This window comes from Narcine bancroftii, chromosome 6, assembly GCF_036971445.1.
Source record: "Narcine bancroftii isolate sNarBan1 chromosome 6, sNarBan1.hap1, whole genome shotgun sequence".
Lineage (NCBI taxonomy): Eukaryota > Metazoa > Chordata > Chondrichthyes > Torpediniformes > Narcinidae > Narcine > Narcine bancroftii.
The window spans coordinates 245,305,195-245,323,520 of record NC_091474.1 but is presented as its reverse complement, the minus strand read 5'-3'; the positions used below and the strand labels follow the sequence as shown (position 1 = coordinate 245,323,520).

Below are 18,326 nucleotides of genomic sequence, written 5' to 3'. Positions count from 1 at the left end.
AGTCCCTGCCTGAGGAGTGGTTACAGGGGTGAGAAAGGCTCAGATGTAACGGGATTGCAGAAGGATGGGAATGACAAAGCAAAGGTGTGGTTGGACCCAGAACACAAGCTACTGAACTAGTATTGGAGCAAAAAGCTGGAGGGACTCAGCGGGCTGACCAGTACCTGTTAGAGAAGAACATTTTGGGTTGGAACTCTGTCAAACAACCAAGCAGATTTTATTTTGCTCCAGATTCCAGCATTTTCAGTCCCTTATTTGTCTCCTTGGGCTGATTGGTCTGAGCTGGACATCGAGATTGGAATAGCCAGCCCTCAGCCCGAAAGGTAAATTTAAATAAATTTTAAAATCTGACATCCAGCACGAGTAGTACCACCCGAATGACCTACAACCCCATATATTTTTTTGAGGGTGGGAGGAAACCCATGCAGACATGAGGAGAACATAGAAACATCTTTAAAACAGTGCTGGGTTCAAGCCCCATCATTGGGACCACGATGACACGAACTGTGCCACTCTGTTATAAAGGCAGAGATTTTTGGTCCAAATATCTTTAACAGTACTCACAGTTCTATAACCATCTCCCCGGCTTTGATTTCATCGAGTTCCATGAAAGCAAAACACTTTGTGCTTGTAAACTTCTTCTTGGGTTTGTAATGTTTGAATTCAAAGAAAATGGTAGCTCCTGCGAAAGGAAAGGTGTATTTACCCACTTGAAGATGATACCAATCACACAGTTTGATAAACATCCCTGAACAATCAGAATCAAGTTGACAATCACACTTCCTGGCTGGTTTCATGTGTCCATGGACAGGAGTAAAACACGAAAGTCTGGAGACACCATGGTTGAAATAAAAAAACATGGCAGGACCAGGTCATGTAAAATATTGAGATAATTCCACAGGACCAGCTTCACCTCTCCACCCATTCCACTCGTCCCCATTCCCACCTCCCCATCCCTCCCCCTCTTTCCCACTCCCATCTCCCCATCGCTTCCCCCCTTCCCATTTCCGTATCCCATTCCCCACCTCCCCATCCATATCCCATTCCCACCTTCCCACAATCCCTTCCCCTCAGCTCCATACCCATCCTTATCTCCTCATTCTGTTCACCTCTCACTATTTTATAACCAGCCCTTCTGCTACGATGCTTCTATCACGTGCCTTCTCAGTAGCTATACAAATCGCCGACATGCTCCCTTGTTCCTTCAGTAACTTCTGCAAAATTCAGCAGCTTTTCTCGATCTGACCCACCCTTCACCCGTCCTGGTTGGGTCACTCAGCCGAGCTGAACATTGCCATGCATTTCATTCAGTTTTTGACTCTGGTAAACTTGCTGACAACAACTGAGAAGATGCAGCCATCATCTGACGGATCCATCACATCCTGGACACACTCCCTTCTCCCATCAGGGAGAAGGATGAAGAATGTGAAATCTCGTGCTAACAGACTTCAAGACCGGTTTTTCCCCGCAGCCATCAGGCTCCTGAATGAACCCCTCAACACTGCTCTCGTGCTACCCTTGCTTGGTGCCGTTGATCTCCCTTTTCATTATAATCCCACTCTCTACATTGTGCCTGTTAGTCTGCTCACAGAAGAACCCTTTTCATCTTTTATTTGTACTCGGTATTTTGCAACAAATAAAATGGTCCACAAAAATCCATCTCTACTCACTTTCCCAACTAGTCCATAATTTCTCTCTCACAGGCAATATCGGACATTTCTCGGCATTAAATTCCATCAGGAATTCCTCTGTCCACCTCTCCAACTGATCAAGATCCTGCTGCAGTCTGCAGCAACCATCTTCCCTATCTACAATACCAGATACTAGTGTCATCCACAAACTTGCTAATCATGTCATGTAGATAAGAGATTGGATATACAATTATTTGGACAGCCAGGGACTGATTGGAGAACGTCAGCATGGCTTTGTGCGTGGTAGGTCGCGTTAAACCAATCTTGTAGAGTTTTTCGAGCAGGTTACTAGGAAAGTAGATGAAGGAAAGGCTGTGGATGTTGTCCACGTGGACTTTAGTAAGGCCTTTGACAAAGTCCCACATGAGAGGTTAGTCAAGAAGGTTCAGACACTAGGTATTCATGGTGAGATAGGGAACTGGATTCGACAATGGCTGGACGGGAGAAGCCAGAGAGTTTCTCAGATTGGAGGCCTGTGACTAGTGTTGGAACCATTGTTGTTTGTTGTCTGTATCAATGATCTGGTTGATAATGTGGGAAATTGGATCAGCAAATTTGCAAATGACACTAAGACTGGAGGCGTCATGGACAACGAAGAAGGTTTTCAAAGCTTGCAGAGGGATCTGGACCAGTTGGAAAAATGGGCTAAAAATGGAAGAAGGAATTTAATGCAGACAAGTGTGAGGTGTTGCATTTTGGAAGGACAAACTAAGAAAGGACATACACAGTGAATGGTCGGGCACTGAGGAGTGTGGTAGAACAGAGGGATCTGGGAATACAGATACATAATTCCCTGAAAGTAGCATCACAGGTGGATAGGATTGTAAAGCGAGCTTTTGGCATAAAGGCTTTCATAAATCAAAGAATTGAGTGCAGGAGTTGGGATGTTATGATAAAGTTGGATAAGACATTTTTGAGACCAAATGTGGAGTATTGTGTGCAGTTTTGGTCACCTTAATACAGAAAAGATATCAATAAGAGAGAAAGAGAGCAGAGAAGATTTGCCAGGACTTCAGGAACTGAGTTACAGGGAAAGTTAATGTTTGGACTTTATTCCCTGGAGTGTAGAAGAATGAGGGGAGATTTGATAGGGGTATTTAAAATTATGAGGGGGATAGACCGAGTAAATGTAGATAGGCTTTTTCCAATGAGGGTAGGTTAGATACAAACTAGACAACATGGGTTAAGGGTGAAAGGGGAAAAGTTTAGGGGAAAGATGAAGGGGGAACTTCTTCAGACAGCGAGTGGTGGGGGTGTGGAACAAGCTGTCAGATGAGGTGGTGAATGTGGGCTCAATTTTAACATTTAAGTAGAATTTGGACAGGTTCATGGATGGAGAGCTATGGACTGGGTGCAGATCAGAGGGATTAGGCAAAAAAATTGGTTCGGCACAGACTAGAAGGGCCAAAGGGGCCTGTTTCAGGGCTGTAGTGTTCTCTGCTTCTTTGTACATTTTATCTAAACCATTGATACAGATGACAAACAGCGCCGAACTCTGAGGCACACCACTTGTCACAAGATTGCAGTCCGAGAAACAACCTTCCACCATCACCCTCTGCTTTCTTCAGAGAACACAGAGATGCTGGAGGAATTCAGCTGGTCTTGTAGCATCCATAGGAGGAAAAGATATAGATCTGACATTTCGGGCCTGAGCCCATCTTCACGAGATCTTTACCTCCTATGGACGCTGAGAGACGGGCTGAATTCCTGCTACATTTGTGTTTTTACTACAATCAGAGTGTCTGTAGACTTTTGTATTTCACTCCACTTCAGTGAAGCCAGTTTCCTATCCCTTCGGCGATCTCACCTTGGATCCCAAGCGATCTAGCCTTGCTGAATATATTTTCCGTCCACAGCTCTGCCCTCGTCTATCTTGGTCACTTCTTTACAAAATTCAGATTAGTGAGACATGACCTCCCACTGACAAAATCGTCCTGACAATCCCTAATCAGCCCTTGTCCATCCAAGTACACGTACATCTCGTTTTCATTTAATTTAGACATGGACCATGGTAACAGCCCCTCTGCTCCATGATCTCATGCTGCCCAAACACCCAAATTAACCTCCAAATCCTGTACATTTTTGGTGGGTGGGAGAAAACTGGAGCCCCCAGAGGAAACCCACGCCGACATGGGGTGAACGCACAAACTCCTTACAATCACTGGTGGTGTAAGAAAGTTGCAGAATCCCTCAGAATGTTCTCCAGCAGCCATCACCCTCTGCTTTTTTCTATGAGGCTAGTTGTCTGATGAAGACCTCTTGCCAGGTAGCGGACACCACTGTGGTGCCGCGACAGAGAAAAAAGATGACTCACCCTTGGGCAGTTTCTCCACGTGTTTCTGTATTTCCACATCGATAACAAAGTACACATACGTATCTTCTTTCCTCGTCGCCACAGGAGTGTCCTGAACAGGGGTCAGATCCACCCCATTAATATCTGCATGAGATGGTTGTTGACTGTGTTAGTATGTTGTGAATTAGGCAGATAGCAAACCTGTTTCCAAACACCCGACTTTACCTTTCACACTGATGGTCACATAGGGGTCGATGCACTGCCCAGCATCCTTGAGTCCGATCTTTTCTATTTTTATGGTGAGTAGCGTCATTCCTGGTTCAGAGGGAAGTCGAGGCAAGAGAGTGCCTGGAGAACGACAGTACCATAGTATCACTGGTGACAGCAGAGGGACTCTACCAGGACTGTTCGTAGACTGGGAAGCGGGGCTTCACATGGCGTGCCAACATTTCACACAAGGGCTGCCCTCACCATTTCTCACTCTCGCTTTCAGTTTCACTGTGGGCTCCATGGGGATGCTGCCTTCATCTACATTCCACCCTGCACTGTCAAAGGTGCTACAGAACTGCAACCTCTTTAATAGAACATTCCAGCACAGCGCAGGCCTTTCAGCCCACAATGTTCTGCCCATCTATGGAAACCTACTCCACAACAGTCTAATTTTTCCAAACTTCACACCCATAACCCTCGACTTTTCTTACATCCATGAGCCTGTAAAAGTCTTTTAAAAGTCCCTTTTGTTCCATCCTCCACCACCAACTCCAGCAATGCATTCCAGGTACCCAACAATGTATTAAAAAAAACTTTGCTCTGACAACTCCCCTAAACTTTCCTCCCCTCACCTTAAAAAGATGTCCTCTGGCATTTGCTAATGTCACCGTGGGAAAAAGTATTACACTTGCCTTCCTTACTATTGACTCCACCTCCAAGTTAACCTTTAACGAATCTTGCATGAGGAATCCCAAGTCCCTCTGCAACTCATTGCTGGGTTCATCTTCCCTGTTCCCTCTCGCGATGCAGACATGCAATGAGTGTAGACACCAGACTGCTGCAGGAGGAGGGTAATGGGCGCGCCTCAGTCTCTGTGATGATACTGGTAGGTTCAAACACCAGCACGAGCTCCCTATGGTGCAGCGGAGTTTCTGTGGATCACTGATCCACAGTGATCAGTCGGATACAAAGTCTCACTGGTATGGGGTAGAATTCCTGCTCTAAGGACAATTACAGGAGCACCAAGAGGTACGTTTAAAAGCCCCTTAGAGAGGCACATGGATGCAATAAAAATAGAGGGTTTGGGTGTGAGGGAGGGAAGGGTTAGAGTGCAGTGGAGTGGGTTTACTGAGGTTGGCACGTTGTGGGCTGCAGGGCCTGTACGCTACTGTTCCACACGAAGGGGGAAGAGACAGAACGGGGACAACGTTTTTACGGAAGATTACTTTTAACGACAGTGACTTGCATTTCTATTGTTCTGAGGAGCTTCCCAGCCATCAAACAGTTCACCGACAAACAGGAGTTACCAACAAGTCAGGACTGATGAATGTGACTGGTGGAAGTGTGAATACAAGTTTTAAAGTATTAATCAAATAATGTCACAGAAAACATTCCACGGTATGTTTTGATAATTCTGCAAGGTTGAAGGACAACAACAACTCCATATTTGGCAAAGGCAGTTAACCATTGGGCAAGGCACATGCGCTTATATGGAGCAGTCTGTTCGAATGTTCTAGAAACTTTGGGGTTGGAATGTATACATTTTTTTTTGTAAGCCAGGAGGAGACTCTCTTGAGGTGGGACTAGCCGCTTGTGGCAGTCCTTCTTGCTGTAACGGAGTTCTCACACTTTGCAAAGAGATTAAAAGCTGGTTTTAGCAGCTGTATTCTTGTTTGCTTTCAAGCCACTTCAACAGAGGAGCGGCAGAGAATTGCTTGAGGACACTTGTACCCTGGCAGCTAATGGTAGCATGCTGGGGTCATGCAGGTGCCCCAGGCAGGAGGAATAACATTCCCGAGGGGTCATTGAAGGGGGTTTGCAAAGGTTGAAAATCGGGATGATCTGAAAACAAAAAAAAACTACAAAGGATGTGCTGGACCAGGAATTAATGTGATATACATATGGGGTATGGAGTAAGCTCGGGCACAGACCAGATATGTTGGGGATGGGGGCATAGAAGAAGTCAGTGGACGAGGAGAACAGACATGCAACAATACCATGGACAACATGGGCATCAGGGTTTCAGGAGGGCTGAACAAAGCCGGGAGCAGGGGTAGGAAACAGAGGGAAAGCACAGCCTGCGTCATCTTGTGGACCTGCTTTGCACAACTCACGACCCCATAGAAGAAACCCAATCATAGCAGCTCCATTACCTTCAATAGCTCCTGGGGTGAGGAATCAGGAGGTGCAGGTCAGAAGCAGAGGAGCCGTTAGAACGAGACCATGCAGATGAAACACAGGTTCACAGGTTAATGCATCAGCCCAACACAACCTCTCAGCCCAATACAGACAATGGTGGCAAGAGATCGTGCAGGAGTAGGGAGGGGCAGGATGGGGGAGCAGCCCGTAGGACAAGCTACCTCTGAATGCTGGGGTTGGGGTTCACAGCCCAGGCAGACCTGAGGACAACCGAGCAGTCAGCAGCTGCCCCCACTTCACATGGGGGGGTCCAGGATCAGAGACACCCCCCCCCGCCACATCACACGGGGTTGGCTCTGTCGCTGGACATTTTTGGGACCCCAAGCGTCGCGGAATGAAAACAATCAGCCACAGCGAGGAGGAGGAGGAGCCCAGTGGGTCAGCGCTGCGTCCGCAGGGGGCGGTGGCCAGATAGTCCCACTGGCGGGGCCGGTCAGGTCAGGATGGGCATTCCACAATGCAGGGTGTTGGTCGGACTATGGTGAAGAGGGAGATCATACAGACAGCTACGCAGGGTATTACAGGAGCCAAGCTGATAAACAGAACGGTGAACTCATCATTTCCTGCACATCTCTCTCCACTTAAGAACCATTTTACACTTCTGTTTACCGACACGGCTCACATTTGTGAAGATCGTGACTAAAGTGAATTTTCCCCAAGTTCCTGGCGCGGATGTTCCAGTTCCCTCACTCTCACTACACAGACTGCCAGCAGGAACTCGTCCTGTCCTTTCCCCTCGCTGACTCCAAGGAGAGATTTCTTCAGGACACATATTTCCTCGCTGTGTGAGGAGTGCTCCATGTGAGAGGAACATGTTAACAGGACAGTCCTGTCTCTCAAATGTTTGGGAGGATGGGAGGGTAGTTGTGTCTGTCAAACGATTGGTTTGAAATAACAATCAGACCAGCAGTAGTAGTGAAATGGATTCAACAGTGGTTGGATGGGAGATGTCAGATATTAGTGGTGGAAAATTGTTTGTCAAATTGGAGGCCGGTGACTAGTGGAGTACCTCAGGGATCGGTCCTGGGTCCATTGTTGTTTGTCATATCTTTTAATGGTCTGGATGATAAGGTGGTAAAGTGGATTAATAAATATGCAAATGATATGAAGATTGGTGGTGGTGTGGACAGTGAAGGTTTTCAAAGCTAACAGTGGGATATAGGCCAGTTAGAAGAGTGGGCTGAAAGATGGAGTTTAATACTGATAAGTGTGAGGAGCTACATTTTGGTAGGACAAAACAGGAAAGGTCATACACTTTGGTAGACAATTGAGGAGTGTAGTAGAACTCAAGGATTTAGGAATTCTGGTACATAATTCCCTGAAAGTGGAGTCACATGTAGATAGGTGAAAAAAACTTTTGGTATGTTAGCCTTCATAATAAATCAGAAATCAGAGTATTGAGTACAGGAGTTTGGATGTCATGTTGAAGTTGTATAAGGCTTTGGTAAGGTCAAATTTGTAATATTGTGTGCTGTTTTGGTCGCCGAATTATAGGAAGGATGTCAAACCAAATAGAGTGCAGAAAAGGTTTACAAGAATGTTGCCTGGATTTCAGGGTTTGAGTTACAGGGAAAGTTTAAACAGGCTGGGACTTTGTTCCCTGGAGCTTAGAAAATTGAAGAGTGATTTGATAGAGGTACTTAAAATTATGAGGGGGACAGATAGAGTCAATGTGGATAGGCTTTTTCCACTGAGAGTGGGGGAAATTCAAACAAGAGAACATGGATTGAGATTGAAGGGGGAAAAGTTTAGGGGAAACATGAGGGGGAATTTCTTCACTTAGAGGGTGGTACGAGTGTGCCTCAGGCTCCTGAAAAAAATGAGGCCATTAACTGGTCATGTGGGTGTATTTAGGTGGCGCAGGCTTGTGGGCCAAAGGAGCCTGTTACTGTGCCTGCTTCTCGGAATCATTCATGGCCAGGTTGGCAGATTGAATTCAGCACTGAGCTTCCAGCATGGGGACCATCGCTCCGTCAGCCAACCTGGAACTCTGTTGGTGAAGAAGTCGGGAGTCCCCGTTCCGGCTGCGCCCTCCTCCTCTTCCTCGAACTCCAGGTTCTCCTCCTCTCCGGGAGCCAGGATTTTCCTGTCACGCAAAACCAAACACCAACCCTTGGTCAAAGTTCCCCACCTTCTTGGCGACGAATCCGCGGCGCCAAACAGGCTCAGGGGCTAAAGGGGAGGAGTCCAAAGGGTGAAACAAGGGACCGAGCGATTGGTGAGCTGTAACCAGTCACCCAGCTGTGGTCAGAGTTCAGCATGCACCCCAACCTGTCCCTTTGAAAGCTGCAGAAGGGTGTGCACGTGGCCAGGTCCAACACACAATGGCAGACATTCACATGAAGTACTGCCTCCAAAAGGCAGCCAACATCATAAAGGACCCCCATCACCTGGTCACAACCTCTTCTCACTGCTCCCTTCAGGCAGAAGGTACAGAAGCCTGAAGACCACCTCCTTGATTCAAGAACAGTTTCTTTCCAATGGGTGTCAGTCTCTAGACCATCCCCCGTTACACTAATCAGGGACTGCTCCGACACCACAAATTTCACGTTCTTTTGCACTAGGATAACTGTGAATATTTATTATCTATCTTACACATTTATACATTCTTTTAATTTAATTCCACTAGTTTTCAAGTTTAACTTTATAAGGAGCCAGGGATCCTGACCCTGCCCTAGGTCTGAGACAGCAGCAAGAATCCCACCCTCTTCTCTGTGCCCGGCCATATGCCTTGGTCAAACTACAGAAACATTTAAACTTTAAAGAGAAACCCAGGTTCCTTAGACTGAACAATGAGGATTCATTCAACACAGAGATGCTGGAGGAACTCAGCCAGTCTCACAGCGTCCACGGGAGTTAAAGATATACGACCGACATTTCGGGCCTGAGCCCTTCCTCAAGGTGAGAGTGAGGGAGGAGTCCCATGATGGAGTAGTGGCCGGTAGGAGAATACCAGTCCTCTCCAGAAAAGAAGGAAAAAAGTAAAGAAAAAGCAAAGCCACAGACACACAAACCACAACAAATAAAAAATAAAGGTGTGGAGGAAATGGCACCAAAGAAAGAAAAGCCAAAAACAACGGGAAGAAAAGAAGAAGGAAAGACGCCGGAAGAGAAAGGTGAAGGCCTTACCTGTACGAAGAAGCAGGGACCCGCCATGGAGAGAGGAGCCCACTCCCTGAGGTCAGTGGAAACCCGAAGGGTCGCAACCCACCGAGCGCAGGACTACAAGGATGGCTCACGGAGCAAAACAGAGGTGCGCAACCGCGCACGACAAAGACAACACCGATGGGAGGGGGGACCAGCTGAGGAGTGGAACTCCACAGCTTGAAAAGATGAGAATGACCCGACAGCAGGAAGACACAGAAAATAACGGGAACGAGAAGGAGGAGAGTGAATAAAGGAAATCAGAGACACAGCAGATGACCAGCCCAGAGGAAGAGGACCAACATCAAGACACCATTAATAAAAACAAAAATACCCAGCAAACTGAGATAAACAGCCCAACAAGAAAGTCAGAAGAGACACAGATACAAGGAAGAGAGGGAGAGGACACAGGTCCTGGAGTGTACTCAGGGGAAGGGGAGGGAGAACATCAAGCTCTGCACAGAGAAATAGAAGATAAAGGGAATTGACTGTACATAGATAGGAAATTTTTTTCAAGAATATATGGAAGCAATAAAAGATTGGCAGACACGAGGATTTAATGAAATAAAAAGAAGAATAAAAGGTACAGAAGAAAAAGTGAGCAGATTAGAGATGGTCATGACAGAAATAGGGAAAAGAGTAGACAAGGTGGAAGAACGAGAAACACCCATAGAAATGGAGATGGACGACTTAAAAAGAAAATTGGAAGAATCTGATTAAAAAGTTAAAGAAACACAGGAGCTGTTAGCTCAGAAGATGGATATCATGGAAAACTATAATAGGAGAAACAATATAAAGATAGTGGGCCTTAAGGAAGATGAAGAAGGCAAAAATATGAAAGAATTTATAAAAGAATGGATCCCCAGGGTCCTGAGAAGACCAGAATTACAGGAAGAAATGAAAATAGAAAGGGCACACAGAACATTAGCCCCTAAACCACAACCACAACAAAAACCAAGATCCATTTTAGTAAAATTCCTGAGATATACGACAAGAGAAAATATATTGGAGAAGGCAATGAAAAAAATGAGAGAAGACAAAAATCCACTGGAATACAAAGGTCAAAAATTTTTTTCTACCCAGACACAAGTTTTGAGCTCCTGAAGAAGAGGAAGGAGTTTAACGCAGCAAAATCGATCCTATGGAAAAAAGGCTATAAATTTATGTTAAGATATCCAGCGGTGCTTAAAATAGTTATCCCGGGGCAGCAAAGCAGACTGTTCTCGGATCCGGAGAAAGCACAAGAATTTGCAGAACGTTTGCAAAACAGACAGAAAGATGAAGAGATGTAACAAGAACAAGAATGACGACAAACTTTATATAACGAAGAAGAATAAAGTATAAATAAGAACTAATGAGGGGAAGAAAGGAAGTAAGGGGGAAATTAAGAGGGTGAGCTTTGTTATATGTGAAGATAAAAGTCTTTTCTGGAGGGGGCTGGGTGGGAGAGAATAACAGTCACTGCGAAATCAGTTGACGCTTTCGAGCGGGTTCGCAATCCAAATGGAGAGGGGAGTTGTGGTTGCCCGGCAAGGGACAAGGGGCAACTCAGAAAGGGGAGGGACTATTGGGGTTAAGGGAATTTTAGATGTGGGAATAGTGGAAATATTTTATGTTTTAGAAGTGTTGTCTTACAGTGTGTTCAAAAAAAGAAAGCAGAAATGGATAAGAAGGGAAGATGGTGATGAGGAAGCGGAAATGAGAGATAAACAAAGTATGAAATGGCCATGTTGAACTATATGACTATAAACATTAATGGAATACATAACCAAATCAAAAGGAAGAAGCTGTTAAATTTACTGAAGAAAGAAAAAATTGATATAGCATTTGTGCAGGAAACACATTTAACTGAAGTGGAACACAAGAAATTAAAGAGAGATGGATAGGACATGTAACAGCAGCATCATGTAATTCAAAAGCCAGAGGAGTAGCTATATTAATTAGTAAAAATGTGCCATTTAAAATAGAAGAGGAAATAATAGATCCAGCAGGGAGATATGTAATGATAAAATGTCAGATATATTCGGAGTTTTGGAATCTACTCAATGTATATTCACCTAACGAAGAAGATCAAAAGTTTATGCAAGATATCTTTTTGAAGGTAGCTAATACGCATGGGAACATACAAATAGGAGGGGATTTCAACCTGAATTTGGATTCAAATATGGATAAAACTGGGAACAAAATTAACAGAAAGAACAAAGTAACCAAATTTATAATTAAATCAATGCAAGAAATGCAACTTTTGGATATATGGAGAAAACAAAACCCAAAAGAAAAGGAATATTCATATTACTCGGCTAGACATAAAACATACTCAAGAATAGACCTATTTTTGTTATCAGCTAGTATGCAAGATAGAGTAAGAAAAACAGAATATAAAGCTAGAATACTATCGGACCATTCACCCTTAATATTGACAGTAAAGCTAGAGGACATCCCTCCAAGAATGTATAGATGAAGATTAAACCCCATGCTACTTAAAAGGCAGGATTTTAGAGAATTTATTGAAAAACAATTAAAAATGTATTTTGAAATAAATACCGAATCAGTGGAAGATAAGTTTATACTATGGGATGCAATGAAAGCATTCTTTAGAGGGCAAATAATAAGTTATGTAACCAAGATGAAGAAGGACTATAATCAGGAAACAGAGCAGTTGGAAAGGGAAATAGTAAATATAGAAAAAAAATTAGCAATGAAGGAAGATACAACTAAAAGAAGAGAATTGGCGGATAAAAAAATAAAATATGAAACATTACAAACATATAAGGTAGAGAAGAATATAATGAAGACAAAACAGAAATATTATGAACTGGGTGAAAGAACGCACAAAATCCTAGCATGGCAGCTTAAGACAGAACAAGCTAAGAAAATGGTATTGGCATCAAGGAAAAAAGACAAACAAATTACATATAATCCAAAAGAAATTAAGGAAAACTTTAGAGAATTCTATGAACAATTATACCGAACTGAAAACGAAGGGAAAGAAGGGAAAATAGATGAATTTTTGACTAAAATTGAACTAGCAAAACTACAAATAGAGGAACAAAATAAATTAACAGAACCATTTGGAACAGTAGAAATACAAGAGATAATAAAAAAATTACCAAATAATAAGACACCAGGAGAGGATGGATTTCCAATAGAATTCTACAAAACATTTAAAGACTTATTAATTCCGCCCCTCCTGGATGTAATCAACCAGATTGATGAAACACAAAACTTACCAGATTCATGTAAAACAGCAATAATTACAGTAATACTAAAACAAGGGAAAGATCCACTCTCACCAACGTCATATAGACCAATATCTTTACTACACACAGATTATAATAGCTAAACTATTAGCAAACAGATTAGCAGAGCAGGTACCGAAAATGGTAAATATAGACCAAACTGGATTTATCAAAAAAAGACGCACAACAGACAATATTTGTAAATTTATTAACTTAATTCATGCAGTAGAAGGAAATAAAGCACCTGCAGTAGCAGTTGCTTTAGACGCAGAGAAGGCCTTCGACAGAGTAGAATGGAATTATTTGTTCAAAGTATTGCAAAAATTCAGTTTACCGGAGAAGTATATTAATTGGATTAAAGCATTATATAAGGGACCGTTAGCGAAAGTGACAGTAAATGGACATGGATCAAAGCAATTTAACTTAAGCAGGTCAACGCGACAGGGATGCCCACTATCACCTTTATTGTTTGCGTTAGCTATAGAACCACTAGCAGAATTGATAAGAATAGATAATAATATAAAAAGAATAAAAATAAAAGACAAGGAATATAAAATCAGTCTATTTGCGGATGATGTTATAGTGTACTTAACAGAACCAGAACTATCAATAAAAGAATTATATAATAAATTGAAGGAATATGGAGAAGTGTCGGGTTACAAGATAAACGTAAATAAAAGTGAAGCAATGCCTATGAATAATGCGGATCTCTCAAAATTTAAGAAGGAATCTCCATTTAGATGGCAAATGCAGGCAATAAGATACCTAGGTGTACAAATAAACAAAAATCTCGGCCAATTATATAAACTCAATTATTATCCACTAATGAAAAAATTACAGGACGATTTAGAGCATTGGAAAGATTTACCACTAACACTAATAGGAAGGATAAACTGTATTAAAATGAACATTTTTCCAAGGATATTATACTTATTTCAGGCATTGCCAATACAACTGACAGAAAAATTCTTCAAAGAGTTAAAGAAATTAATAAGGAAATTTTTATGGCGAGGGGGGAAACCGAGGATAGCACTAGATAAATTAACAGAATGGTATAAACAAGGAGGCTTACAATGGCCAAACTTTAAAAATTATTATAGAGCCGCACAATTAAGATACCTATCAGATTTTTATCAAAGAAGGGAAAAACCAGACTGGACGAGATTAGAATTAGATAAAATAGGGGAAAAGATACCTGAACACATATTATATAAATGGGATGAAAAATTGGTACAACATAGAACTTCTCCAGTATTACATCATCTCCTCAATATTTGGAAGAAGATTCATGTAGAAAGAAATAAGACAAATTATCAATTACCAAAACTAATATTGACGCAAAATAAGTTACTCCCTTTTACAATAGATAACCTTTCCTTTAGAGAATGGGAAAAAAAAGGGATTAAAAGAATAGAAAATTGTTTTTCACGAAGTAGATTCTTATCCTTTGAACAAATGAGAGATAAGTACAATATAACTGGAGATACAGCGCAGGCATATTACCAATTGAGATCCTACTTGAAGGATAAATTAGGAAGCAGTTTGAGTTTGCCAGAGGGAAGTAACCTTGAATATGTGATTACAGATACAATGTTAATCAAAAGATTTATAAAAAAAATGTATATTAAACTGCAAGAAAAGGAGAATGAGGAAACAAATGGTAAAGCTAAACAAAAATGGGAACAAGATTTAAATATAAAGATAAAAAAGGAAACATGGAAGAAATTATGTTCTGGAATGATGAGAAATACAATAAATACGAGGCTACGTATGATACAATATAACTGGTTACACAGACTATACATTACACCTCAAAAGTTAAATAAATGGGACCCAACAGTATCTGAAAGATGTTTTCGATGTAAAAAAGAAATGGGAACAACAATTCATACAATCTGGACATGTGAGAAAGTAGAAAAATTTTGGGAAGATCTCAATCAGATATTAAATAAAATAACAGAAAACAATATACCAAAGAATCCAGAGATCTTTCTCCTAAGTAACATAAAAAACAAAGAATTTGGAATTGATTTGGAGGATGCACAAAAAAGATTTGTTAAGATAGCTCTAGCTGTAGCAAAAAAATGTATTATGTCAACCTGGAAATTGGAAGATAATCTGAAAATACAACAATGGTATATAGAAATGAATAAATGTATTCCATTAGAAAAAATTACATATAGTTTAAGAAATAATATTGAAATATTCGAACAAATATGGGAGCCTTACATTAAATACAATAGCGAAAACCTACCGGGGACAATCATTACCTAAGTTGATGGAAGGAGAAGGAAAGAAAAGAATGGAATCAGTAGAATATCTGGTGTATTTTTGTTGAATGACAACATTGTCTGACTGGTTTAATGTAACCTAGATTGTATACCTAAAATGGATGGGGGGGGGTGGCTTGGGAGGAGGGAGTGGCTTGGGAGGAGGGAGGGGGGGGGAGAAAAAGTCACTGTATATGTGTGAAAAAGAAAAAGTGTGTGTCATGGCTAATGTGATTTATGGTGTGAAAAATAAAAAATTAAAAAAAAAGGATAGACCTGTTCCTGTTGTCAGCCCACATTCAAGGGAGAGTTAGGAAAACGGAATATAAAGCTAGATTGTTATCGGATCACTCACCCCTGTTATTAGCAATAGAGTTGGAGGACATCCCACCGAGACCATATAGATGGAGATTAAACTTCATGCTTCTTAAAAGAGAGGATTTTAGAGAATGAATTGAACGACAAATTAAAATGTACTTTGAAATAAATACGGAATCAGTGAAAGATAAGTTTATACTATGGGATGCAATGAAAGTGTTCATCAGAGGGCAGATAATAAGTTATGTAACTAAGATGAAGAAGGACTACAGCTGGAAAGGGAAATAGCAAGTACAGAAAAAGAATTAGCAATAAGGGAAGATACAACAAAAAGAAGAGAATTGGCGGACAAAAAAATATATGAAACACTACAAACATACAAGATGGAGAAGAACATAATGAAGACAAAACAGAAGTATTATGAGCTACGAGAAAAAACACACAAAATACTAGCTTGGCAGCTTAAGACAGAAAAAACTAAAAGAACAGTACTGGCATCAAGGAAAAAGGACAAACAAATTACATATAATCCAATGGAGATCAATGAAAACTTCAAGGAATTCTATGAGCAACTATATCGAACTGAGAATGAAGGGAAAGAAGACAAAATAGATGAATTTCTAGCTAAAATTGAACAACCAAAATTACAAACAGAGGAGCAAAATAAATTAATAAAATCATTTGAAACAGAGGAAATACAGGATATATTAAAAAAACTAACGAACAATAAAACGCCAGGAGAGGATGGACTCCCAATAGAATTCTATAAAACATTTAAAGATTTATTAATTCCTCCTCTCCTGGAAGTAATGAACCAGATTGAAGAAACACAAAACATGCCAGATTCATGCAAAACAGCAATAATTACAGTAATACCAAAGATGGGGAAAGATTCACTAACACCAACATCGTATAGACCAATATCTCTACTTAACACAGATTATAAGATAATACCTAAACTATTAGCAAACAGATAGGCCGACTGTGTACCAAAAATAGTAAAACTAGATCAAACTGGATTTATTAAGAAAAGACGAACAACGGACAATATCTGTAAGTTCATTAACTTAATCCATGCAGTACAAAGAAACAAGACGCCAACAGTGGCAGTTGCCTTAGACGCAGAGAAAGCCTTTGACAGAGTATAATGGAATTATTTATTCAAAGTACTACAGAGTTTCAACCTACCAGAGAAATATATTAATTGGATTAAAGCATTATATAAGGGACCATTGGCAAAGGTGACAGTAAATGGATATATATCAAGCCAATTTAAATTAAGCAGATCAACTAGGCAGGGATTTCCACTATCTCCCTCACTGTTCGCGTTAGCTATAGAACCACTGGCAGAACTGATAAGAACAGAAAATAAAATAAGGGATAAAAATAAAAGAGAAGGAATATAAAATCAAGTCTATTTGCAGATGATGTCATAGTATACTTAACAGAGCCAGAAATATCAATAAAAGAATTAAATAAGAGATTGAAGGAATATGGAGAAGTATCGGGGTACAAGATCAACGCAAATAAAAGTGAAGCGATGCCAATGAATAATGCGGATTTCACAAAGTTTAAGAAAGAATCACATTTAGATGGCAAATACAAGCAATTCGATACCTAGGTATACAACTAGATAATAATCTCGGCCATCTATACAAACTAAATTATCAGCCATTAATGAAGAAATTACAAGACGACTTAGAACATTGGAAAGATTTACCACTAACACTGATAGGAAGGGTAAACTGTATTAAAATGAATATCTTCCCAAGGATACAATACATATTTCAATCATTACCAATGCACCTAACAGAGAAATTCTTCAAGGAGCTAAAGAAAATAATAAGGAAATTCTTATGGAAAGGGGGGAAACCGAGGATAGCGCTAGATAAATTAACAGAATGCTACAAACAAGGGGGCTTACAGCTACCAAACTTTAAGAATTATTAGAGAGCAGCACAATTAAGATACCTATCAGATTTTTATCAAACAAGGGAAAAACCAGATTGGACCAGATTAGAGCTCGATAAAATACGGGAGAAGGTACCTGAACATATACTATATAAGTGGGATGAAAAGCTGGTGCAACATAGGAATTTACCAGTACTACATCATCTGCTCAACATTTGGAAGAAGATTCATGTAGAAGGGAATAAAACAAATTATCAACTACCAAAATTAATATTGACACAAAATCAACTAATCCCTTTCACAATAGATAATCTTTCCTTTAGAGAATGGGAGAGAAAAGGGATCAAAAGAATAGAAAATTGTTTTTCGGGAAATAAATTATCTTTTGAACAAATGAAGGACAAATATGGTATAACTCACGGTACAATGTTTGCACATCACCAACTGAAAACCTACTTAAAGGACAAATTGGGAAGCAATTTTGAATATGTGATTACAGACACAATGATAATTAAAAGATTTATAACAAATATGTACATCAAACTGCAAGAGAAAGAGAATGAGGAAACAAGCTGTAAATCCAAACAAAAATGGGAACAAGATTTAAACATAAAGATAAAGAATGAAACATGGGAAAAGCTATGCTCCGGAACTATGAGAAATACAATAAACACGAGGTTACGCATGATATAATATAATTGCTTACACAAGCTACACACTACGCCCCAAAAGTTAAATAATTGGGTCCCAACAGTATCAGACAGATGTTTTCGCTGTAAGAAGGAAATGGGAACAACAGTACATGCAATTTGGGCATGTGAGAAAGTGGAAAAGTTTTGGGAAGATCTAAACCTGGTATTAAATAAAATCACAAAAAGCAACATACCAAAAAATCCAGAGGTCTTTCTTCTAAATAATATAAGAAGTAAAGAACTTGGACTCAATTTGGATGGAGCACAAAAAAGATTTATTATGATAGCCTTAGCTGTAGCAAAAAAATGTATTATGTCAACCTGGAAATTAGAAGATAGCCTGAGAATACAGCAATGGT

General features: G+C 40.6%; 1 protein-coding gene across 4 annotated transcripts in view; it reads right to left on the bottom strand.

The window, feature by feature from the left end:
• Window positions 1–18,326, bottom strand: part of aida (axin interactor, dorsalization associated) — an 83,700-nt gene that overhangs the window by 6,523 nt on the left and 58,851 nt on the right. For 2 of the 4 annotated variants that reach the window (XM_069887876.1, XM_069887878.1), the window contains 5 exons: window positions 8,376–8,479; window positions 6,348–6,359; window positions 4,210–4,332; window positions 4,006–4,128; window positions 565–682 (listed from right to left, as the gene is read on the bottom strand). In XM_069887876.1, coding sequence (XP_069743977.1) covers window positions 565–682; window positions 4,006–4,128; window positions 4,210–4,332; window positions 6,348–6,359; window positions 8,376–8,479 — 480 coding nt within the window. The remainder of the gene's footprint in view (window positions 1–564; window positions 683–4,005; window positions 4,129–4,209; window positions 4,333–6,347; window positions 6,360–8,375; window positions 8,480–18,326) is intronic. The other 2 variants (XM_069887877.1, XM_069887879.1) reach the window with 2 other exon arrangements.